The sequence below is a fragment of the Danaus plexippus genome, chromosome 8, assembly GCF_018135715.1.
Source record: "Danaus plexippus chromosome 8, MEX_DaPlex, whole genome shotgun sequence".
NCBI lineage: Eukaryota > Metazoa > Arthropoda > Insecta > Lepidoptera > Nymphalidae > Danaus > Danaus plexippus.
The window spans coordinates 3,003,981-3,031,743 of NC_083542.1; the positions used below are offsets into that span (position 1 = coordinate 3,003,981).

General features: G+C 31.0%; 2 protein-coding genes and 1 long non-coding RNA gene across 4 annotated transcripts; 2 read left to right on the top strand and 1 right to left on the bottom strand.

Moving 5' to 3' along the window:
• Positions 1 to 565: 565 nt before the first annotated feature.
• Positions 566 to 22,948, bottom strand: LOC133318841 (uncharacterized). Of its 2 annotated transcripts, none has more exons than XR_009752584.1 (3): positions 22,779 to 22,948; positions 12,087 to 12,175; positions 566 to 749 (listed from the first exon to the last, which is right to left on the bottom strand). It is a non-coding gene; the product is annotated as an uncharacterized LOC133318841 (long non-coding RNA). The 2 variants fall into 2 exon arrangements; XR_009752583.1 differs by lacking the exon at positions 566 to 749 and adding an exon at positions 7,398 to 7,835.
• Positions 22,949 to 22,997: 49 nt separating this feature from the next.
• LOC116774260 (nucleolin-like) lies at positions 22,998 to 23,962 on the top strand. The gene is made up of 3 exons (XM_032666924.2): positions 22,998 to 23,110; positions 23,288 to 23,462; positions 23,636 to 23,962. The coding sequence occupies exons 1-3, from the start codon at positions 23,099 to 23,101 to the stop codon at positions 23,875 to 23,877; spliced, it is 429 nt and encodes a 142-aa protein (XP_032522815.2). The 5' UTR covers positions 22,998 to 23,098; the 3' UTR covers positions 23,878 to 23,962.
• A 445-nt stretch (positions 23,963 to 24,407) lies between these two features.
• LOC116774421 (ankyrin repeat domain-containing protein 27-like) lies at positions 24,408 to 27,523 on the top strand. The gene has a single exon (XM_032667152.2). The coding sequence runs from the start codon at positions 24,662 to 24,664 to the stop codon at positions 27,422 to 27,424; it is 2,763 nt and encodes a 920-aa protein (XP_032523043.2). The 5' UTR covers positions 24,408 to 24,661; the 3' UTR covers positions 27,425 to 27,523.
• Positions 27,524 to 27,763: the final 240 nt, after the last annotated feature.

Consider the following 27,763-nt stretch of genomic DNA (forward strand, 5'->3'; position numbering starts at 1 on the left):
AACATAAGGATACTCTTATATATTTGATATTATCAGCTTGTAATATATACAGAAATGAAGTGTAAATGCCGTTTCAAATTTACAATTTAAATGAAACTTTAAATAAAAGCAACCCTCAAACCGTCTGTATTCATGCAGTGACAGATTTTGCTCCGTGGCACTTTCTAGCGTCCGCATCAGCGATAAAAGCCCCTTTGTGAATAAAAGTGCGAGCTTAAATTACTTTTTTAGCTCAATACTAAAAGTATGAGAAAAAATGTCAAACTCTATGATGTTCGTTGCAACGTTTAGGTTAAGAAGATATTATAACTAACATGGAATATTATTTAGGGAAATTTCATTTGTTTTTGAAACAAAACATTACATTTTTGTTAGAAATGATATTTAATTCTAGAAAAACGAGTACGAATTTATTGATAGAATAAGTCGGCTATTTATTTAAATATCAAAACGAATAAGTCAGAGCATAAATAAAGTAATGTTACATTTTCGTTTAAGCAACCATAAATATGAGTAATCCGTTTGAAATATAAATGCATTCTAAACAATATGAATACACAAAGCATTGAAAAGAAAGTAAGATTCCATAAAAGTTTCAACGCAGTGACGAGAAATTAAAGTATATTATTTGTAGTATGTGTTCATTGTCTGATACAATACGGCCATTGTAAGTCTTCAACACTTCCCCATTGTTGCTTTGTCTCCTAAAATTCCGATTGCACTGGCGGATGTTCAGCATTCATCCTTTACTAGAAACAAGTAAAAATTCTACCATTTTATATGGAAGATAATAATAGAAATTGGAAGAAAAGTTTACAAAATTTCTTTTTGAATGCACGAATTTAGGGACACTATTAAGATCTATTAAATATGTTTAGATGGTCGTCGCTCTGCAGATGATCATGACTTGCGTTCGTAGGGTATAGGTACTCTCAATTCTTTATATTTATCTCGGGGTGCCAAAATTTTACCGCAAAAAGGATCAAATATTGTGGACTTGAAGAAACCCTGATGATAGTACGAACGATCAAATTGGTTACATTCTCAGTACAAAACGACTTAACTGAGAAGAAGAAGAACTATCAACGTGTTTTTCGCTGGAAGTGATGAGTGCGTACTGAGGTCTCATTTGGTATTCAACTTTAAATTTAAAGGAAGGCAGTTAGTGAACAGAATTCGAGCACGAGATACATACTAATTCATAGTTAATATTACCAAAAGAAGACGTACTGAAGAACTAACAGCAGAAGGGACCAGGTAAATTGCCTTGAATGATCAACTGAACCTATACGAAGGGAATTTAAACCTAAAGTTAGATCGGACCACAACCGACGTTCACAAGAACATGATAACCTATTGAATGAATATAGGCAGTTTGTGGATGCCTATTACGACATTATCAGTACATTATTTTAAAAATTCAATAAGAAATAAAACATACCACAGAAACTTCAGACCAACTTCCAATATTTTAGACCTACAAATAATGTATGACCAAATATTTAAATGGGATGCTTTCGGCAAGTTACCTGACGTGCTCAAAAGAGGTATGACTATAAATCGAAAAAGAGCGCGCAGAATTGAAGTGGGCCGATGATGGCGTAATGGTAGAGGGACTGAATGCTCAAGACTCAATATCAAAAAAAAATGTACACTACAAAAGGCCTAGACACAGAATTAGGTGGCAAAAAGTAGAAGGTTCTGAAAAGTAGAAGAAGAGGAAGAATGTATTTCAGATCCATCAACAGGAAAATTATATGTAGTTGGTATCAATGTCGCCATACCGCATACTTTCTTTTGTTGTGACTAAATCCAAAAATATTCTAAAAATATGAATATTTTTATTATACTAATAAAACTGAAAGGTTTGGTATAGTTTAATTTCATTCTTATTTCTTCCATTACAGTTAGTGGTAAATTTTATTAAAAACCTTTTTATTATTAATTTTAAGCATTAATTCAACAGTAACAAGGTTTTTATATGAAAGTGACTTAGAAACCATTATTCATAATTGTTAAAAATTTAATATAGTTGAGTCTTACACTATGTCAAAGAAAATTCACTATTCTGAAGGAAGTAGGTTTTGAAAGTGACTGCTTTTTATACCCAATGACTTTATGCATTGGTTTATGAAAGCCTTCCGTGGAAGGAGTAAACCGTTTATTTTCCTTAAACGTTTTTAGATAGTACTTGAATAAGTATAAATACGAAACCTCTTAGCATTCAATGGATTCACCGTGCGGGTGCCGGGTCCATCGCGATGCAGGGAGAGGAGCCTCAACAGTGCCTGGGACTTGCGACCAGGTGTAGGTTTAAGGGGCCCCTATCTAACGCGCGTTTAACGCTCACCTCCACTGTTGAAGCTCCACTCCCTACCTAACCAAATTTGAAAAGAACCTACTGGGGCTGCCTTCGAAGAACGTTCCAAGGATATATTGATGTGAGTTCTGGATAGGCCCAAGTCTTTTAGTTGGTTGTAGAGAGATTTAGCCGTTATTCTCCTCGCTCCCACTTCTACCGCGTATAAATCCACGACGAACATATTAAGAGTGAGTTCGTTAGTGAGCTCGTAATATTTGTTGACCTTGATGGTATGGTCTTTGGGGATTTTGGTTTCCCAAGGAACCGTAAGCTCTATCATTACAACGCGCTTTAAAATTCCCGAATACATAAATATGTCTGGTCTGGAGACCGAGGCACAAATATCCTCGGAAATTTTGTATTGTTTTTCATATGTATCCATCATTATAGTCCAACCCGAAGCCACTTTAAGGATGGAATAAGGCTTGACGTTTGATTTTATAGCCCAAGTGCTCTCTCTCACAAAACCTACTAATCGCTCGTTTGTGGTTATTTCCCTTTGCGCTCTGGCTATCGGAAGACTAACCGCTTCATGTATGATTTTCAGAACCCTATCGTCACGAAGCGAGTATTGACCAGGAGTACCTTACATCTCACTAACAAATGCATAGCAGTTCCAACTGCCTTACCACAGATATAATAAGTCTTTTCGATACCTTTACCCCATCTTACTAAATTACTCTGATCTGGGATAGTCATTTGGAACGCATTGAGAATTTTAGCAACGCTGGCGACCAATCATAAATTAAGGTGCGCAATTTTAGCACTAATGGGATGTAAAAATCTCCTATGTCTTAGCATTCGTTCTGCATTTCTAAACTCATTGCATGGATCTTACATTTATCATTCTCGTCTTGCCACATAAAAGACTTCAATATATCCGTCACTTGGACCTTCTTCCTTGATCCTAACCCTTCTCTGTCACTTTGTCCTATCTTAAACTGCTTGTGGAATTGAAACCTTGACTCTAGCTCTGGGGCATCTTTGTCTTTTGGGAGCGATGTAACGACATCATCATAGGATTTCCCCATGATATTTCTCTTGGAAATTCTCAGGTGTTTATAGAGCTTCTATGGCCTTTTTAGACTCATCCCAAAATTGTTACGATCTCTAAATAAATTCGATGAATCAGCCGTTAGCGCGAGCCCGAGCCACTACTTCAGCATCTTTATGACGCCTGCATCTAACTTTGACAAAATCATAGACGAGGAAAGGCCAATTTAAACGTGAAGTTAGGTAATCATAGTAGATCCAATCTTTTTTTAACGTTACTGTTGATCTGTTGGCTATCTACCTTGTTGAGATCGTTTAAAAAGCTATTTACTATACCTTCTAAAGATGGAGTACGCCCTATATTATTAATCTTCCGACCGAGAAATTTAAGTGAAGTGAGAAATTAAAGACAAATTTAAATTTATAAAAGTTAAGTGATATTAATGTAACGACAATTGTTAATAAAATAATTAAACTGGAAAATCTCCACGTACGTGTATATATATAAACGTAAGTAGTACATAGTATACGTACTTGTATTGTTATGTAATGGCAAAAAATCCACGCGGTTAATTTTGAAAAAATATATTTTCTTCAATATTATCAATGTAAATTTCTCAGAGTTTGTGTTTTCTTATGTTGGGAATAAATTGTTTCTTCACTAAATAAAATAATAATTTGTATAAAAACAGCATCTCCATAGTTAAGGTAGTAATAAAAAACTATTTAATTGTATCTACAATATCATAAACGTAATAACTTCTATTAAATATTAAAAAAAGTAATCATGAATGAAAAAGAAACAATAAAATGAAGTAAATAAAATATTTTCAGACATAGAAAAATTCCAATGGAATAAAAAAATTCCGCTCTCTTACCGACCAGTGTGGGCGGGAAGGTGTAAAAATAGACCATTCATACAGGTTCCTTTTCAATAGCAAAGTGTGAGTAAAATTGAGTCTCATATCCATACAATGGCAATTTAATAAGAGTTCTTTCCATTGAAAGCTTAGTTATACCGAGTTTTAACTTACTGTTCTGAGAGGCTTGTTGTTGTGAGAATGGCTTCTTGTAGTACATTCTGTGAGGTGGAAAAATATAATAACTTAAATCCTTATAGTTTGTTCACATAACAAGAGGAGATTTCAAAATTCAAATATCATTTGATGTCATGTTTATCATCTGATTCGTAACATTATACTATAAAGGTTTAAAACAAATCCATTTTAATTATTCTTACATTAATATAAGGATTATTGTTTTCAAATTCAATTTACCTTAATAACTGTACTAAACTTAATATGACTCAAAGTAATAACAAAGTAAATAGTCGTGAATGCAAGCCTTTAGTTTAATCGGATCTACAAGATTCCATCCGAACAAACAGGCATCTATGTATCTTTGTACATTTCAATTTAAGGCAAAGATTGTTATAAAAACAAACCCCCATCGGGTCATTATATTATATATTCTTAGAAACAAGATAAGAATTGACTTTAAAAAAAAATAATATTCGATAAAATTTCACTATTAATTTTATTAAATTTACACAAAAATAAAAATAATTTTAAATGAATAACTTTCTACTATTTTGATTTTAACTAATCGTTATATGAAATCTGAATATAACACAAACGAAAGATTTAAACACACTTCGAAAATCTACTAACGACTAATCTATCACACCAACGCGCGTTACGAACGAAAAAGAGACCTGATGTCCTCTGACAACCACTTGTATGTCGTTTGAGTCTCTCCTACCCTCTCATATTCCTACAATATATATATATATATTCGTAAACATTAATAAATATTACGAATTTAATAAGTCTTAGAAATATGAAAAAATAAACGATCGGATTACTATTAAAGGTTCTCCGGGAATTATTAATAGATATGATTTAGAACGGATTATGAAAACGTTGTAAGTAAAATTTATATAAGTTAATATGAGAAATGTAATAGTAATATTATAGCTACTGTCATATCAAATTAAAAAAAATATCAATTTTATTTTATTTACCTGTATTCGTGACGGTCTGACTACTCAAATAATATAAATTATATATATGTATATTTATTTATATATATATATATTTATAATTTTGATTTATTTATTACAATTTTAAAATAAGTAATAATACAGCTACATTTCCGTTAAAAAAACAACAGCACTAAATGTTAATTGTAACGAGGACAATAATTCTAGTTATGATTTTTTGAGAAATTAACTTAAATTTGTCGTTTCATCAAAGTTATTCACGGATGTCTTGAACGTGAAAAGATATATAATATAAAAGAAAAAGATATAACCTGAAATTTTTACCGTAATCCGATTTCTGCCCCTGCCTTTTTTGGATTTTAGCAATTTTTTTCAAAATACTAAAGCTATTTATTTAAAACGATACAATATTACTTTCATCACAGAATATTTATACATACATATAGGTAGGTTAGGTAGCAACCAACATATAAGTTATATATTTCATATTATTATGTTAATTGAATGTACAAGAAGGAGATGGTGATAATTTTAATCGGAATGTATGTAGGTATGGAACGTCTCATGCTGAAGCAGAATTTTTTTAACTATTGAGTTTCTCGGAGCTCAGGATTATTTTATTTCGACAAAAAAAAATAGATAAAAAATATACATGATAAATACATGAAAAAATGTTCTAAATTGCTTTGAGAGCAAAATCAATCACTCTTTTAAAAGCCAATCAAATTATCGTTCATATTTATTTTATAACAACGCACATATTGTGCTTATATTGCCGTATGCTTACCAAAAGTTTGTATCATTACACTTCATACTAAGCGTTTGGCGTTTATACAATAGCCTAAGTTAAAATTATAATGTGGGAACATTAAAAAATACTTGAAACCCTTCGCGTGTAGTGTAACAAAGCAAACTTGTATTTAATGTAATGAAGTATGATCTGATACAACGTAAAAGTTTAAAAACTTATTTACAATTTGTGTTATGATATATTCTTTATAAAGCTGTATGTGTGAAGCGTTTTAATGATATTTATAAAAATTCGATTACGATATACCGATAGTAATATATTTTATATCATTAATTTTGACTTCAGACACGGCTCTTCTATTTTATTATTTGTCATATAATCCTGAAATAGCCATGATTATAATTTTAATCAACGATTTGTATGATTATTGAATGTTGTCTCAATCTAAATTCAAACGGGTTAATATTTGGCTGAATAATTAAGATCACTGTACATACAAAAGTTTTTTTTTTTCATTGAATTGCATGATTATTTTATGAAATTACATGTCAAATCCCAAAAACCTGTTTTGTATCAATTTGAATATGACAATTTCTAATAACAGCTCATTTGCTCTTGTTTATTTCTTTTAATATCGTATCGTATCGTATCGTTATTAATATATCTTCTGTTTCATACTATAGTAATGTGATAAAAACATTTTCAATTATAAAAAATGTATATGGGAAACATAAATTAAATTTCATTAGACGAAATTTTGTCATAACCAGACTTAAATACATCTAAGGCCTAATTGGTATTATTATGTAAATTACAGAGTAACTCAACAGCCAAATCTTAAGTACTTCAATCTCACCAAGTAATTTGACATGGTTGTTAAGGTTTTAACAACTTTATACATAAAAAATATTGAGGCACATTTACCACTCAAATGTCTCTTGCGTTCTTATTAATTTAATTTATTTCGTCATATAATATGATAAGTGTGAACTAACTTTATTTAATTTTTGTATTGACACTATTCATCTATAGACATGATAAAGGAATTTAATTAAACAATATGCATATACAATTATCTAGGAACCGTAACATTTGTATATTATATGACTTATATTATTACTACTCCAGTAAATAAAGCGGATATTTTTTTTATCAATTAATGATCGTTCCATCGATTGTTTGATCAGCCGATCAGTTGATTGATTGGTCGGTCGATCCGTCGGTAGACCGGTCGCTTGATTGATCGGTTGGTTGTTCGGTCGATCAGTCGACAGACCGGTCGCTTGATTAGTTGATTGGTCTGTTTGGTTAACAGATCAGGTTGGTTGATCCAATTTCCATAGATTAGTTTATCTTCTCTTCTTTGTCCTATGTTCCTAGATGGGGCAGAGGGCATCCATAGTATGCCGTCATCTAGTTTGGTCTTGAGCTTCGCCTTTCATGTCGCTCCAAGTCTTACCGATGTTTTTGGCCTCTGGAATGATTGTTCGCCGCCAGGTCTGCTTAGGGCGGCTACATTTTCGCTCTCCTTCAGGGGTCCAGTCTAGGGCTTGTCTCGATATGTGTTCCGGATCCCTTCGAAGCATGTGGCCGATGCACTTCCACTTGCGACGTTTGATTTGCAGATCAATCAGTATCTGACCGCAGCGTTTCCACAGATTAACGTTGGAGATTTTCTCGGGTCAGTAAATACCGAGAATACGGCGAAGACACCAATTGACGAAGACCTGAAGCCGATGCGAGATGTCCTTAGTAACCTTCCACGTCTCAGATCCGTATTACAGCACGGTTTTGACGTTGAACCGGAATATTTTGAATTTAACTCTCGTGGTCAGTCTAAGCGACTGCAATGATTTGGCGATTCTCGAAGCGATGACCAAGATTAGTTTACGAATATTTTTATTATAATATAATACTATAATATTCCTGTGTTCTTAAGCATTTTAAACAAATAACTCTTACATTTATATTAATCATGTTTACACTTCACATTCAGGATCCAAATTATACATTTTGTTATCAATTGCGTGGGGTTAAAGACAAAAAGATAAACTTGGTCCACATTATAAAATGTAGACTTGATTGACTTTTCTTTTTCCAAATTTTTTTATAGTTTAGGTTCAACTGCTAGCTTCTTATTGAAACTGAAAATTACAGTTCTATTATATGGATAAATATTTTATTAATAAATCATTTATTATAATAAATTTTTATCAATAACTATTAAACTGGTGAAAAAGTGTATAATCTATATTATGTAATTAAAGTTGAAGTAAATATTAATAAATAATTTAATTTAATATTTTAAATAAATATCTAATTCAATTTAAATGGTATGTTAAAAGACTTGTAAAAACAAAATCAAAACATTTGCCGATATCAAAGTTATAGAACTCTAATAGGATTCGGAGCTTGAATATTTCATTTTATCCTGAATTCGGTGGAATTCAACTGGTATTTTCAAAAATGGAATGTGTTTGATAATTAAACTGAGCGTTCCAATTTCAACTTTTAGTGTAAGGATACGGGAAAATTGATTTCATGAAATTTTATTAAATTTTTCAGCTTTGTAAAATTTATGATTATTAAAGTTTCAACACTGACTGACATATTGCATGTATTTATATACAATATATGATTTATTATCGGCTGTATAAAATGAACAGAATTGTCATTATCTGTATTAAATACACTCTTCACATGTACCAATTAAAATCACTCTGAAATTCCATTGAATAGAGCGAAATAGGTCAGCAATTAATGGACACCATTTAAACAAGCAGATCACTGATCCGTACTGTAATATGTAGATCTTATATAACTATTCTAGGTATTCCAGATAACGGACATGCTTTAATATTATATTAACAAGACTAATTAAAAGCTATTTTAAAACAAGACAAACGTAAAGCCTCACAAAATGTTAAATTGTACATGAAATTTGTTTGACCATTATTAATGCGCTGAAAACATCCGATAGAATTATTAAAAGGAAAATATTGTTGTTATTCTTCAAAAAAATATAGAAATACTATTGATATAAAATATTTTTTTAAAGTTAAATATCTTTAACTAGTTTTATTCCTTCGTATCTCCGAATTGCGTTCAGTTTATACATTAAAAACAAATTTTTAAATGTTTGTATTGCTATTTACGATACATTATGAATTAAGTAAAAATTTTGCTAGTAAAGGAATTTTCTACATAAGTCGCATCAAAAACCAATGTCAAACGACATAGTTTACGGACGTTCCTTTAGCGGCAAAGGATTGTTAGACTTGTTGTTGAACTTTCAAACACATTCACAAAGGTCCACAACATAATATCCTTCACAATGTATTTTATCATAAAAATAAATCTTTTTTTATTATATATCCGTTCTAAATTTAAACGTTTATCGTGTTGTGGCATGAATGTTTTGCTTTGATTGCACAGATTAGTAATTATTCAGACGAATGGTTTAAAATAAAAACCATATTTTGAGATTCAACTCCCGTAACTTTGGTTCGCATTTATTTTTAATTTTTCGCCCGACGTTTCGATTGCTTTGCTGTAATAAATTTAAAAAAATGTTCTTATATATTACAAACCCTAATGAAAAGTATGAATTTTATATTTTTTGATAATAGATTAATTTTTTTGTAATACTATTAATACGTGTTAGAGACTTTGATTTTCTTCTTATTGCTAGAACTTTCTCTATTACATGAATATAAAATAATAATACCTGTGGACAAAAATATGTATATCGGCGGAATCCCTTGTATTTAAATAATAAATAAATAAGCATAGTTGAAATTATCAGGTGTCACCTGCATAACCGCCTGCGTAGCCACCGGTGCAAGTTTAGTCAGAACAATCAGGGTCAGTTGATATAAACAGAGGCGAGGGTACAAATTTAAAACAATCTAGATCGAGTCGTTGCAACTATCGGACCTCTCCGAAAGAAAGAATTCGTCAAACCGTCTACAAGGTTAAGTTCACAAGCCAGAGACCCTTACGACAACCAAGAACAGAGGCATTGGTGATGTCAGTTATTCTGACGCGGACGTCATACTCTTGAAAAATTACGACCATTATACTAACTCCTACATGTTAGATATTAATTAAATCCGCAAAATATTTGTTAAATGAAAAATATATTGAAATTTGACAGACATCGCCGTGACAACCCAGTTGTGTGTATAAGGTGTCGTAAAAAAAATGACGGTACTGACTCCGCAGGACGTACACCTGCATGTATGAACCAGAAAATTCCTGTTACCGTACAAGCAATGTCATGACATGGCTCTCCTGATATCATATGTACCATGGCATTGTTATCCTATCGCGGCAGTCATCTTAGGTATACATTGTCAGTTTTGTTATGTAATTTTCATTATGATATTCATTACGTAGTTTTCCTGGAACCTCTGTCTGGTTGTGAACCGCACCCTATTAAATATTTTTAGATCATGGCATATATATGTGCGTGTGCGTGTACGTGCGTGTGTGCGCGTGCGTGCGTGTCTGTGTGTGTGTATTTTATGATGTAGAATTTCTATTTTCAAAAAGAAAATTTTCATTACGTTACAGTTGACAACATAGCGTAAAGTGAAAGGTTGGCATGGCTGGCACAGCAGTCATGAGCAGTCTGGGATCCAAGGGCCCGCTTCAGCGGATCCGGTAACATCATTAATTGCAATCATCCTTGCAAGTCCTTCCTGAGATTCATCAGTTTTTTACCTATGTCTATGATCTGAATGCAAGTATTTATAATTTATTCTGTTCTCTAGAGACCAGATATAAAATTAAATCTATGGTTCGATGCCTTGTCTATTAAAATCATTACTGTTTTCATTTTAAAGTATATATTTTTTTAATTTAGAAATCAATAAAATCCAGGAAACCTTTAAGAAAACAAATGAACATTGAATATCAGTGGGGTGATTTAGATGTAGACTTTTTGAACTCTCAGTTAAGTTAGTTGGAACAAATCTAGCACTTTAGAGGCGGCAGTCGACTCGACGTGTTACCAGCATAATAATAGCAATTACGAGATAATTTTGGAGTCTGGATTCCTAGCACGATCACCTAATCTATTTACGGCTTCTCGCAAACAGGACATCTTATATTACATTATTAAATACAACACTAAGTCTCTAAATATCTTAGTATATTTAATTCTATACAATTCCAAATCTATGAATGTTTTAATTTGATTTTTTTTGAATAAATAAGCTTTTCGGTTAACATTATTTTCAGTCTTATATCGAGGCATTTTTTCCCCTATTTTTAAGTACGATACTTCAGAGATCCCATCATGAAAACCCCAAAATGATCCTCGTGACATATTTAGAAACCTTCAAAGCTCGACACACTTTGGACATTATAAGAACCCCCCGCTCCACTGCCTTTGTGTCTAAGCAATACGTAATTTTACACACACTTCTCTATAGAAAAGGGAAGTTTGTGAATGGACTAATTTAACACTTCACCGCTCGCACTGGTTGAAGTGGGAGCTTAAGTATTTTATGTTATTTACTTCATGAACAAAGAAATAAAAAATCTTCTTTTTTATGAAATAACTGCAAATTAGTCAATTTATAAAATAACTAGCTCTGACCCGCTGTTTTGCTTAAGAGTTTTAAATTCAGTATATCACTAATTTTAAGCAATCCCATTTTAATTGCAGTTTGTATTATTCTAACTCTTAATTATAAGATTTGTCTCAAAACTTATCAATCAGTCCAAACTTAAATATTTATATCATTTTTACAAGTATTATTAATGGGTTACCAATCGAAAAAATAATTGTACAATATACATATATATCGCACTAAAAATTCAAATATAATTTTGCATGTTCGGCTAAAAGGTAAACATGTAAAATTTCGTATTTATATAATTAAAGGGAAATTTATTTCAACATTATTTGCTAAAAATATATTAATTCACACAAAAGGAGTAAAGCGGAATCGTCCTTTAAATATAATTACCATAAGCCAGTAGGATCTCAACAAAGTGTCATGGCTGCATTCCTCATAGAAGCGTCTCTGAAGAGACCTTTATGTTAATGATGAACGACCTGCGAATATGAATTAAGATAGGTGACATTAGTAACAAATGGTAAGGATTTAATACACATCAGTCAACAACAGAATAATACATATCAAAATATGACATTGTAATTATAGGTGCAACCTACTTTTAGACAATTGACATTGATAACAGACAATAAAATTTCATTTATCTGCAGTTCAATATGCCATTTAGTACGAGTATTTAACTAAATAAAACAGATAATAAACTAAAAAAGGACAATAAACTGTTCTAAAATTACGAGCGTATTGTGAAAATTGATGTCGTAAATTTTTTTTTTTTTTTTGTTAAATTAGAGATAGTAGTTTATTTTATAGTTTATTTTTATAATTATATTAAAAATATCTTAAAATAGAGAAATATAATATGTATGTCTATGATTACACAGTCACAGTTGTATCAATATTATATTATCATATTTACGTATAATAACGAATACATGCGTAACTTTAAATATAATTCAGCATTTGTCAAAAGTAATACTAATATTTGGTAGGCTCACTATTAAAACTGTTTCAAACATCGAACCAAATGAATGGAATTCAAATAGCAGACGAGGTTTAATGAGAAATATCACGGACAATAAATATATAAAACAAAGTTTCGCGTATGATAGGAGAACAAACGGACCGTTATAATGGAACAGAAAAACTTTTAATGACCATTTTATGACCGTGTAGTTATAACTAAAAAGGTAGAGGTTTTATAACCTACACGACATTCTATCACAATTATAATATAAAAGATACTATAACATACTAGAAGATGTCAAAGACGTCGCTCCGGCTAGCTAGGTTAGTCTCATGATTCGTTCTTAATGAATAAAAATGAATGACCCATACAAATACTTAACGCAAAACGCTATATTGGAAGTATATTTGCATTCTTTGTAAGTCATATTGACAGTGACAGCGTCTGTACAAATGACAGTTATTTAAACCGCACATACAATAAATATATAATAAAATTAAATTAGCAAAATATTTAAAAATTATTTTTTTACCGTGAGAACGCTCTATGAAGAATTGAAAAACATATAAAATCATGAATGGAATAAAGTCAAGTTGGTTTCAGATTACACTGATCGGAAAACTTACAGATTGTTAAAAAAATAAATGGTTTAAAATTCTATTTATTTCATATTAGAAACAAAATTTTTGGACAGCAAAATCATTTTAATTTGGTGTTTTAAATATCAATGTCTGTATGTTTCGATTAAACTAGTATTTAAAAAAAACAGTTCGCTTACAATTTAAAGTGTGTGTATATTTTGAAGAAAAAATCGGTTTCAGAAGAAATCCTTGTCAAATTTATTCTATGCAAATTTAATTTGGGTACATGAAATTTGAAATTATAAAACTTTAACCACAAACCCTTAACAGTTATTTAATTGCTTATACCCAGTTTCACCAAGCTCTGTTTATTAAATCTAAACGAGGCATTTACTAACGAACCTTCAAAAATATAATTGTCTGTCATAATATTTACGTCCCACGATGAAAAATTACCAAGGCATTATTAAATGACACGTTAAATGACCGGCTACCAAATTATTCGTTCTTGTTATAATATGAACAATTTGAAGTACAGCGTTTAAAACGACATGTTTTCTACGATGCAGCACTTTATCCATTGATCGTATATATTCCTCGATACGTCACTTGCTAGCTAAAGCGACCAAATTATATATATCGTTGATTGCATAGATTTGACACACAAAAGGCTTTCTTTTAAGTTTCCTAAGTGTAACCTGTCAAAATCGTGTTGTCAATTTTTGGCATAAATTTTGTTCATGTTAAAAGTGATGAAAAAAGTACCTATTTTGCAATGACATAGGGAAGCTGGGGCAAAATTATTCATCATATGAAAAGGAAATTTCTATTCACCTTATTAATAATAATAAATACAATTAAATATCCGAAACTGACAAAACAGATGCTGTTACTATGGCTACAAAAAATTAGAGGTGGGATTGGATATTCCAGTTTTGACAATACAATAGATGAACAGTCCGTTACCCTTTTGACGGACCTTGATAGCAGGAATTAGTATTAATGTCTTGTTAAGACATTTAAACGGACATTAGTGCGTGATGGGATGCTCGACACATCTAACAGTCCATCAAACGCCTTAACGAGCCGTTATTTATTTAATATTAATTGGTGAAACTGAGCCTAAAACATCTTAAATTGTTCCAATATACTAAAAAAAGCGATATCATATTTTAATGACACTGCTACTATATTAATTGATAGTTTAATTCAATTCAAAACCAAAACCAAAAATGATTGGAAGAACGTTTTTTTTCCTCTGCTACTACACGCATATTGCATTCATTATTAAAAAAAAAAGTAAACAGCTAGTTAACAATAATAAGAACAAAGAGTTAATTGCTACAATCGACAACAAAAATTGAATGCAAATAAAAAACAATGGCGTACAATTGAAGGACCTGCAGTATAGAAGATTGAAACAAAATCAATGGAGCTTTTACCAAAACGAATAATAGTTTGTAGGGAGAATAATACCTATATAAATGGATGAAAGTTCAAAACCATCGACTATTTCTTATATTTCTAAATGAATGTGTATCTTTATGACATGTTAAAATTGAATTCTAAATTCGAAATATTTACTTCTTTGACTTAAGATATAAATTATTATTTTTTTTCTATTAGAATGATTATTCAGATAATTTAAATGATATTGCCTGTATATTTTAATCATATGAGTACCAATATAAAAGCAATGTAACTGCCTTTATTACTTCATATGGTGAATGACGTTACCCAATGACGTATGTTCGTTTGTTTATAGTATTTTTCATCACCGTACAAACCCGAGTAATATAAGTCATCACACTATTTACCCGGACGAAGATTGAATCCGAGAACTATCCCAGGAGCGTTGTAGAGGCGTAGTAAATACTATACTAGAAAGCCAACTCCGAAGGGAATAATATACTTATAGTAAATATATTTTTTTATCTTATAACTTCTCGAGGAAAGCAAAATGAGAGCATATTTATAACGTTTATTTTGCCACACTTTGGAAGGTGCAGAATTTTAAAAAGTTTTCGAGTACGTAATGAATGTTTGATTATACAGAGACGCTGTGTTTAAATTCATTATTTATAAAAAACGTTCACCTAAAAGCCAACACCCATTCAGAAATAATTATTCGTACCTATATATTTTTTTACCTTTAATATTTGCATTGTCCACGATATTTTTAATTTTTATTCATCATACGGACATCAACCGCAAATATTAACCTTTTTTTTTTCCAGTTACATTCATTTGCTTGTATTTTTCAACATCACTTACTTAAATTACATTTCGACCGCGCTTATAAAATATGGCCACTCGTCAGTTCAGAGCAAATAAAATGTTGGCAACTGCATTTTTTTTTTCAGTAGTTGCACCGCACTAGACCTTTTAATGTTCAGCCTGCCGTATCTACATCGAAAACTCTCACCCGGTCCGTATTTTTATCGATACTAATTAATAACGTTGCTTCGCGAACGTTTTAAATAACCCGTTGAATTACCATCTACCATCATTTAATACATAAATAATAATTGGGCTGTAAACTTTTTATATGTACAAATTTCTATATATTATATTTATTTCTGAATGAAATAACGAGATAGTATTTTGTAAATATACCTTTATTAATAATTGCATGCTTGCTATATATATATATATATATATATATATATATATATATATATATATATATATATATATATATAAAAATTAGAATATTTAATGAACATGTATTCCCGCCTCAACATTTCATACAAGTCAAGAGACTAACTCGTGTTTCGTTTTAATATTAATATGATAACTGTAAAGAGATTATACGTAGATTGTTAAGAGGATACTCCGAATTTCATACATATTTATATGAGCGTATCTTAACGGCATGCGTGAATGAAGTTGTACGAGCGCTTTAAAGGCCCTTATTACAATTTCCACTTTTCCTAATAGCTCTCGCACATGCGACCATGCATATACATAATTCGCAGTCATATCTCAGTGTTAAAGTGCTGGCAAAGTAATTTATGTACATTACTTAAACGCCAAGAATCCGCGGCAGTGGCCAAATTATGTTTAAATGAAACAGGCATGCAAAAATACAAATATAAAATATCAGACCTGACCTCGTTCCTCGCATCCATTAGCGTTTCAAAACGTACTCTCGTATTATGAGAGTGCTTTAAATACAATATTAATATTAAAAAACTCACATTTATAATGTTTTATTTAAAGTAAATTCAAAAAATTCACAGTATAAACAAAAATTAAATTTCATTTGTTCGTCACCCTTTGTTCGTTTGAACATGTAAACAAACGTGACGTATCAATATTTGAGATAGTTGGCTTGTATACAGTAACACGCAGCGTGACAGGACAGGACAAAGCACCCTCCAGCCGCTCAACCGCAAGGGCTCTACTCTAATAGCCTCTAGAAACTTAGCTCCAATTTGTCGCTACTTGTAATTTGCAGTAGGATTTTGAAAATAGAATTATTAAACGTCATCTTTATTTTATTTATTTATCTCCGGCCAGTATTACGACATACAGCCATTAATGTCAATTTTAAATTATTACTTTTAATATGTAATGACAATCACACATTTTTCTCATTTCTTTACTATCCTGTTTGGTGAAAGCGGTATATAAGAGGTTTTATTGATCGCTACATTCACAAATCCAGCTTAAAATATTGCATGTAACATTCTGATGTAACAGTCAGTTTTGAACACCTGCAGTATAAAGGAAAAAGCGCCGGGAATTCACACCGGTTGGTCCAAATAATAAAACGGATAGGACTTCGTTTAACGCTCTCGGTGACAGAACACTCTTTGGACATAATTTTCTGAATTTTTTAACTGTATATTTTTAAGTATGGTAATAAACTTAGTTTATTATTGATATTTATACATTGTGTAATTATGAATAACTGTTATCATGATTAAAAATTCTTCCTGTCTTCTAAGCTAATATGCAAAGGGAATATTGGACATACTATTACAATGACAAATCAGCGTCAATAAACAAAATACTTGTATTTCAGAACTACGAAGGTATTTAATTTGTGAAAGTTCGATACAATATCGATACAATACACTTCTAGCCGGGGACGTTTTCTGTTTGATAAAGAAATGAAGAATTATAACTCCCTCTTATTTCAAATACATATTTTGAACGATTTTTATGTAAGTATTGTCAGTTCAAATAAAAGAAGCATAAGTCTTTTGATGTTGGATGAAAAATTTTAAGCAATGAGACTAAGTGCGAATGAAACCATAGCATAAAAGAAGTAGTGAGACTTAAGAGTCCTATTTATATATCTCTGCTATATTTTTTATTATATTAATTTTAGATAATAAAATCATTCATGAAAACAATTATTGGTAAATATTTTATATATTTAATATATCCTATTCCGTTTTTCTATCTCTTTCCAACATAATAATGAATAATATAGTACCGTTTCGGTTTTTTCATTAAAACTAGACGCCATTTTAAATTTTCCGTCGGGTTGGTTTAATTTCATGCCTTCATAGACTTTAATTATGCGCTTGTTAAAATGCTATACTTATTCCTTTTAAACTGCGACAATTGAGTTATAAATGAGAATAATAATCAAATCCGTGTTCAAAGCTTATATTTTCTCTTACTAGCTGATGCAAAATTAAATGATTGCAAATAAAATTCTTTGCATGAATTATAGCTTGCTCTTATAAACACTTGTAGTCAACTATCGCTCACAGAGTCATAAAATAAAAGTAAATGAAGCAAAGATATCAACGAGAATATTCTTTGAATAAAGGTTTTTGTTAATCGAAAGTAATTGTGACGTTAGTTAATAACGCATAGAATAATTCTAGAGGCTGAAAGTGGCGAGAAAGAGAAATAATGTCAGCCTGATTGCACGTTTCTTTCATTGATTTATTTAGTATTTTTGTTTTTTGTTTTTTTTTTTATTGATACATTATTTTAAATAACATAGCATTAAAAACAGAACAATTTAATTTTTAACAATCCACGTTCTTAAACATGGTCATCGACGAAGTTATAATTTAAAACAATTTCTAAATACCTGACTTACTACTTTTATATTTTATAAATCAAAATTCAAAAACCTCTGAAATTTAAAAAAAATACAGTATTTTGTGTGCTATACCTATGGTTTTTAACACAAATTGAAAGAAAATAAAATAAAATAAATTTTGATTAATTATCTGTCCATTTTGATCCATGTCAATTGAAACATTTGAAATTAGAAGTAAAGCTTTAAAAAATCGGTTCAACGACGATTTATCGTTAATTTGTTACAAATGTATTAACTTTGAATATATAAGGTTATATACGAAGTTGATAAATTTACGAAATACCAAAATTTGGTCGGATGCATGCCGGAACAAGATTCATGTTTCCGGCTGCCTTATCGCTAATAACAGTATCGTGCACAGATATAACATATGAGAGTATAAATACAGAGTATGTAAGTAATTTTGTATACATTTTACTAGCATCAATCAGTTGTATAGAGAAATTTTCGTTCATATAATTATAAAGAATGACTACTTATGAATAATACTTATTATTGTCTAGTTTCTGTTTGCGACATTGTCCGCGTGGACTTGGAATTAGGCTTTGAGAGAATAAAGTATGTTAAAACTATGGAAATCGCAAGCAACCGGCAGCGACATCTATGGATTGCGCCACGTGGCTTCGTACAAAATACAACTACATATACATACAAATACATAGAACTTGGTAACTACATAGAATTTCAAGATAATTTATAGTCTATGTGTTAATCTAATGTTTGAAGTACATTGCTGTAAAGTTTATCAAAACCCTTTAACTAGTGTTCGCGTGAAAGAGTGGCAAACGTCCATAAAATGTCTACATACATACTCACAAACGTTCCCGTTTAAAATATTTGTAGATTAATGACGTCATAAGATTAGATGTACCACATAAATAATGTCAAAATAGACTAATATCATTGCAATTTTATAAATCATTTTAAAAATGATACATTTTATGACATATTTGTCAAAGTATAGACCAAGAAATATTAAAATTCTTTGTAGCATAAATCTAATTAGTTTTGGAGACTTAATTAAATTTCGTTTAGTACGACGGTTCTATGATCACGGTAGCATGAACGAACTCCAGGATCTAGCATGTGTGGAATAATAAAATTATACAAGATTATTCTCCTTTTCCTCAATTGTTACATAATCTGTATAATTATACGGTTTATCAAAATAAAGAACTTAGTAAATAAAGTTTCAATAAACAAGAATATTATGCTTCATGCAATAAAAATAAAACTGTATTATATCTATTTGATCGTGTACCTATCCTATGTAAAAATAGCATGTATGTGTGTCGATTATGTCGTAAATGCATTAGATATTTTATCACACAAGAAAGTCGAACAAAGCAAAACTTAAAAGCGATCTCTGTAGTGCACAGTAAAGCTACATTTCCATTAGGAACAAAGTTCAAAATGGCAGACGAATCGTGCAGTAAAAGTCCCCCAAGCGACTAAACCACAACACAATGGACCCCGCGAAAAACTTTCCAAAGACACGAATATGCTTTTAAGGAGTCAAGCACGCACTGGTTTGTATGCCACTAGCGTAAACGAAATAAAGATGCGGAACTAACTATTTACTTTAAAGCTTAAACAATACCAAAGTTCGCAAATGCATTTTACGAGCCCCGCGTGGCCGATTGTACACTTCAGCGAAATAAACGTGTTAGGAACAGAGAGCTTATTTAACCAGAAAGAAAATCTGTACTAAACATTTGTTGTTTAAGCCAGAGACGTGATTGTTCATGTGTGGATGTATTAAAAAGATCCCAGTGTAACCCAGCTTAAACTAATGTCAATAACTGGTCCTATTGAAAAAAAAAATGTTTTCTTCTTATTTTATGGAATGACAGGATTTTTTAATTTATTTTTAAGTATGAAAAAAACAAAGTTTACGAATGTTTCTTAAAACACAAAGAATTAATACTAAAGCAAATTCTTTATAACACCGGATGGACTTTAAATTACAAGAAACCGTGAGCCAAGAAACCATTTTTAAACTAGTTGTAAACTAAACATAGAAATGCTTTTGATATAACAAAAGGAATTTATACCATCCAGCAAAGAAATGAGCCATGAACTATCAAAAGATATTGTTAGGTTTCCTTTGATCTTTGAAGTAGTTTGCTCTAAGAGCTACCAAGCTATGAATTAAATATTACATCGTAATAAATATTCTAAACTCACTAAAATATTTTTAAAATGTATTTTCATAATGAGCCCTAACATTGAATATAAAAACCTTTATATATTGAAGTTCAGTTTTAGTATAATGACAAAAACCGAGCACCGCAGAACCTAATGGGTCCCATTCAAAGTTGAGTGTCACTCGGTACACTTGGGGAAATGGCACATTGTTGCAAGGGCGTGATGACACGACGGGCAAATCTCCCAAACAATGGCGACTAATGTCGTGAACACTTGAACGGTGTTGAAGATATCCCGAGATATTAGATATTTGTTACCATAAATAGGGTACGTCAAGCCCGTCGCACTTCTGTACAGAAACCTGTTTTAATTATGACACGCACGCGAATATTAATAGTATATAAAATGAAAAGGAATAATATATTTGCAAATTTTAATATTAAAAAAGTGGAAATTTCATATTATTGAGATCACAATAATGTCTCTAAATATTCGAATCAATTTATGAATAAAACAATTTAAGACAATACATAAGTAACATTTAAATCGCAAGAAGTAACTGAACATTCACGATTTAGATCGTATGCCGAATACAATCATGTATAAAATATATACTCAGTAAAAATAGTAATAGTAATAGTAGAGCTAACACAGACTAAATGAATAAAAATGTTCATTTAAAATAAAATACAAAAACTCTCCGTAAAACTACAATAGCTTTTGTGAAACATTAACCTTTAACAAATTGTCAAAAAGCAACGACCCCGAATAATGTCAGGGGAGTACTAAAAAAAAGTCAAGAGCACTCCAACGTTTTTCAGAATGCAGCATAATTGAATTACATAGAATATATTGATGTTAAATAATAACCGCAATCAAGTCACATTCATAGTACAAAACCGTCCACTAGAACTCTGAGAGGAAGTGAGTTAAAATAAACAAAAAAATTCCAAGCGCTGGTCATTGGACGAGGCAGTCATCGTGATTTTGTTATTTACTGTTTTGTCATAGCAGCCGTTCTCTCGCCATTTTTGTGTGTAATTTTTTATGCCAATATCCTAAGTGATACATTAATGCCAAGAAATATAAATAATTATGAGTGAATAGTAACTAAACAAAAACGAATGTTGACATAAATTTGTTAAGTATTTAGAGGCAAACTTCATGAAAATCAAAAACTTCAACCGCTTACTTACATAAATTGCGTTCTTCAAAGTTTTACAGGCTTTTCTGTGTTGAGATTAAATCGTCCTGACTTTTCTATAATAAAACCGAAACCATTATGTCAAAATCTAAGTCGAAATACGGAATTAAAGCTGTATGTACGATATTTTTCTATTTTAATGTTGTTTCATTATTTTTTACATCTATCGCATGTTACATTATAATTCACTCAAAACTTTAATACGCCATTATATTTTTCAAAAGAATACGTTCTTTTCAGCAACAAAAAAATCGTTTAAAAATTACAACTGTAGTACCCAACCCATATCTTTAACAATAGTATCAAGGATATGAATGTAAACAGGCATGTTATGATTTACAAAAAACATAATATATTAAAAGAAAAAGTTTCTCAATATTAAAAACTCGATTCTAACTTATAAGCGGAGCTCATAAAAGTTTGTAAGTACTACCATTCTATTAAGAGCTCAAATTCCTCTTAAATGCGGAGTAGATGTAAATTTTTCAAAGCAAACATGCAATACTTACGATGAAATAAAAAACTTATAAGAAGAAAGTTAAAGTATGAAATACAAGTAAAAATTACATGTTTATAAATATGGAATGTTTAGTACCTGGGTTAAGTGAAAAAGTAATGGGACCCTTTATTGTATATAGTACTGTACACAGCTCGTGTGTGCTATTTCCTTTTAGTTCCCTTATTCATTAAATTTAAAGTTAATCCGTTACACAGTCGATTATTAAATAATAATTAATCTTTATTAGAAATTCCGTTTGGAGACAAATTTTTACTCCAATGTGGTAATACTTGAAAAAGAAGTGATAATTTTTACCTCTTTATATAAGCATGTATATACTCTCATTTATGAATATTACGTATTTTTCCTCTTAGAGACGTGACAGAAGAAAGGTATCTTTCAGAGTCATAATACCCCAGTTAAACATAATATTTTGGTCTTAATTATTTAGCATAAATATAACTTAAAGAATTTTTGAAACACATCTTAATTCTATAACCGGTAAACACAAATTTAATTAGACGATCTTACGTTATTATGTATTATAACGTAGAAAAATGATGATGACGAAAAGAGGTCATGATTTATTGTTCAACAATTAAATATTATACTTACACTATTCCAGCTTTTCCAGGTTCGACAAATAATTTGTAGTAATTTTTACAAACATCTACTTTTGTAAACAAATATATTTCTTCATCGATGTTCTGTTATTGACGAAAAAACTACCAAATAACTCTAATTAAATGATAGAAAATCATATTATGGTTACTTTTATTGAAATCCACGAACTATATCAATGTTGTCCGTTCGTGGGAATTCACAATGACACATCAATTAGCAAGTTATATTAGTAGATGCGCCACATTTAAACATTAAACACCCATATATTCAGATACATTTTTCAAGTCGCTCAGTTGTAAACAAAATCAGAAATGGAAGTCACTGTAAGTTGGATAAAATTTTCAATCACCTTTTTTTGTAAATAAGAACAGTTTGTCTTATAAATATAATCTTTCAATAGTTAATTAAAATACAAAATAAATTATATTAATTTCTATCCGTTCAAAGAAAATCTACCCGTTCCAAGAAAGACCTGAACCGGTAGATATGTTTGATTACAGATTATCCAAACTGCGCTTGTAATACTTTTATTGGGCAATATCAACTTCGCCAAAGGAAAAGTTCTGTTAAGAGAAAATGAAATCGGTACTTTGGAATATACACGAAATGACGGAAACATTGAAGCCAATAAGCTTGCAACTACAAGAGTTAAAAGACAATTCAGCTATCCTTATGGTTTGTATATAAACAGACAATAAAATCGTACAGATATCATTGTGTCAGAATTTACGAAATAGTCATTTTAATAAAGCTTACAAAGTAGGCGTACTTTGTTGTCATTCATGTTCAGCCATTTTTCAAAAATTAAAAAAGTCATCTTAAAGAAATTACAGAACTCTTTTTTTTAGATCCATACGGGCGACAACGGCCTATACCAATTATTATAGGTGGTGGAGGCATAGGAATTGGTAGATTTGGAAGAGGAGGATTTGGTGGCTTTGGAAGTTGGGGACCTGGAGGTAGAGGTTTCGGAGGAAGAGGATTCGGTGGAAGGGGCTTTGGAGGAAGGGGTTTCGGAGGACGAGGTATTGGCGGAGGGATAGGAGGCCGTGGCATCGGAGGGTTTGGAAGTCGCGGAGGACGAGGGTGATGTTAAGTTTTTAATGTATGTCATCAATATTTATTGTTAAATTTTGTTTTTATATATGGTAATTATATTTTTAACTTTTAAGCAATATTGGTGTATTATTTAAAATCCAATTAAAAAGAATATTTTTTCATTTAACATTTTAATTGTTATTCTAATTAATCCTCTGAAACTAAAATATACTACTATATTTAGGCTGTGATGCCATTCTATTTTATAATTTTATTTTCAAATAATTAAAGACCTATCTTGCAATTAAAATGTTTTTCAAGACCGTCGCTTTTTATTTGAGTATATTTAATTAATAATTATAGTTATTGTTTAGTTTAAAGATTTTTGTTTAATGGATACGAAATAAAAATTGTAAAAAAATAAGTTCTTAACGATAGTGATATATTTGTTAACATCTGAAAAATAGACTTAAAACAATAAATTACTCTACGTCCAAATATCTCTTTTTTATACTCTATGAATACAAGTTTCATTACGTTACTCCAATGTCACTGTCATTTCTAATGGTTTTAAAGTACCTACCTTGTAAGTACAGAAGTTTAAATATTTAAGGGAGCGAAGTAATATTTTTATTAAATTAGCATCAAACTATAAATGAAATTTAAGTATTTACAAACATTAGTATATTTGGAATAAGATATAAGTTAAGTAAATGGAAAAGGAATATTATATTACTTATATCTTGAAAAATGTCTAAGTTCAAGGAATCACATTAGCATTTATGGAGTAGTTAATTACATCTGCCATTATTATAAAATTATTACATTTTGTCACCATGGAAGGGGCTTATGATGAAATTATCTCAGACAATCCATTTTTCATTCAATTGAAAAATGAATATTCCACATTATTTCAACATTGCATATCGGAATCATGGATTATATGTGTGCCTCGAATCGGAAGCTTAAATTCTCGTGTATTTTCAATTGAAGACTTTGGTGCTCACATTTTAATACCGAGTGATGAATTACCGGAAACTCATTATAGCACTCTAACAGAAAAACAAGTGACAGTTGCAAACAAAGTTATTACGTTAGAAGTAACAAAAAGTTTACCGCTCCAAAGCCATATTCTATTCGAGGAAACTTTTTATACGGAGGACTTTATTAAATATAGAGTATGGTGTATAGAAACTCCTCTAGAACCAAATGTTAATGTGAGTGATAATTCAATGACTAAAGAATGTCTCTCGACTATAAATGACTGTATCGATTTACTTTGGACGCAGGCTGCTGGCCGTCAAGTTTTGGACCAAATAGAAATTAATGTTCAATTATTTATAAAGAAGCAGTCAAATCTTCCTACTGCTGTAGCCCCATTGAGGGATGCAGTAAGCGAGCTATACACACAATGCTTACAAAGCTCATTACAAAACCGCAGGATAAGGGAGAAATGCAAACTATCCAAACATCTACTTGAAAACATTAAATTGGCTGTTGAATGTTATATGCAACATTTATTATTTGACTCAATATTCAAAACAATATGTACCATATGTGCCTACGAAGATTCACATCTGAATAAAAAAATAAGAAATCTAAGTGACATACAACTCAGAGATCTTGAAATAAAAAATGACTTGTATCATGCGGTTCCTAAAGCAAAACAGATTTTATCTAAGATTGACACATATAATACTGTGTTAGAAAAAGTTATGTGTTTAAAACAAGCATTAAATGAGCTTAATAAAATTGACAGTAACAATATTGTCATCCTTCTAGCCGCGGACGATATTTTACCTGTATTCGTGTTCTTGTTAATCAAGGCCGGATTACCAAACTGGTACAGCCAACTAACATATATGAAGGAATTTCGTTTCAGTGGTATCGGGAAAGGGAACGGCGATGAGAGTGCATTCTTAATAACTACATTAGAAGCAGTGATTGAACACATACAATCAGACGCTTTAGCCGGCCCACCGAACCCAGAAGCATATTACTATGAAAGTAATCTCACCGAGGAAAATATAAGCAATGGTTATCAAAGAAAAGGTAGTTTAACAGAATCAACTACTACAACAACTACATGTGACACAAGTGGGAGAGAAGAAACACTCGATCATATTTTTGATCTCATAAAAGCTAACAACACTGAACAAGTACAGGTATTGCTTGATAGGAATCAAAAGCATTTAGCAAGTATACAGCAAACTCAAGATAATGCTTTGAACATAGCCTTACAAGAAAGTAAAGATGATGATGATGACACCGACAGTGAAACAGAACTGTATCAAAAGTTATGCCATCCTTTGTGTACCTGCAAGAAGTGTTGTTCGAAAATATCCAAGAATCTTTTGAAAACTTCACCAACAGTATATTCTAGGGATGGACATGGTTTGACTCCGCTTCATGTTGCAGCTATACATGGAAAAGCAACTATAGTTGAAATTCTTATAGACATGGGAGCCGAGATAAATGCAACTGATCTCAATGAATGCACGCCTTTACACTATGCCGCTTCTAGAGGCCATCAAAACGCTTTACTTCTACTGCTGCATTCAGGATCGAATATAAATAAAACTAGTGTTGATAAAAACACACCATTGCACATGGCAGTCAACAACGGACATTTGAATTGTGTAAAGGCTCTTATTTACTTTGCGGAACACGGTAGGAAGAAACTGAACGTTAATCCCAAAAATGAATTAGGCAACACTCCTCTCCACCTTGCCTCTAAATGGGGATACGAAGGTATAGCGAAATTATTGATAGAAAATGGCGCTGAGCCATCGATCCAGAATGACCATAACAAAACTGCTTTCGATTATGCCCATAATTTGAAAATACTCCAAGTTCTGAAGTCTTGTACGCCTAATTTATACGAATACATACATATATCGAACTCTGACATCAAAACACTGAACTGCAAGCCTGAAAATCCTGTAACATTGAAGCTACAAAATCTCAAGATAAAGAACTATGAAACGAGTAATGCCTCCAAAATGGTCGAGAATCTCAAGAGAATCGAGAGGATCTTGCAAGCTATATCATATGGGGATGTCAAACTTGCCTGTTTCTATATGAACATTAATTACGATAATTATGTTAATATGAAAAATTTTACCGCCAAAGTGAACTGTCATCCTCTTTGCGAGTGTTACAATTGTAAAAAGAAACATTACACTATTACCGATTATGACGTAAATTTTGCCGATTCAAATGGTTTCACTGCATTACATTACGCTGCTATGTACGGTTTGGATGAGTTGTGCAATATTCTTGTTTTGAACAAGGCTGATATTAATTTTTGCAATAAAAAGGGGCAAACACCCTTACATATGGCAACTATACATAATAAAACTACTGTGATAAAATTTCTATTGGACCAGGGAGCAAATATAAATGCTATAGACCTATTTGGCAACACCGCTCTACATGATGCAAGCGAGATGGGAAATATAGGTGCAACAAAGGCCCTACTAAATTACAACCCGGACATAACAATGTCGAATACATCTGATAAAACAGCAATAGACGTCGCTAAGGACAAACTTCACTTGACAGTTATAGATTTAATAGAAAAACATTCAAATAAGTAAAAAAATTTATTTCATGTGAACAGTTCATATATTACAGAATTAATTTGTTTTTGATGTCTATTACATTAGTGTATATTAATAGTACAAGTATCATTATAAGTGGTTTTTTTTTTCCACAGAAAACGTTTGTGCTTAACTTCTTTACTGTATGTATGTTGTGCAATTTGTAAAAAAATCTCGAAACGAGATCCTAAATTAATATGACATAATATAAAGCATTTAAAAAATGTAGAAGCGACAATATTATATTATTATTTTTTTTTATAAATTTTGTACAAATATAATAATTTTATACGTCATTCAGTTTGTGATATTGTTATTATTATTTTTTTATTATAA

What these genes read in the sequence shown, in the direction of transcription:
- LOC116774260 (XM_032666924.2), top strand. An exon ending in ACAATTCAGCTATCCTTATG is followed by an intron (nt 23,463 to 23,635) that starts GTTTGTATATAA and finishes TCTTTTTTTTAG; the next exon opens with ATCCATACGGGCGACAACGG.
- LOC116774421 (XM_032667152.2), top strand. Translation starts at nt 24,662, where the DNA reads ATGGAAGGGGCTTATGATGAAATTATCTCAGACAATCCATTTTTCATT.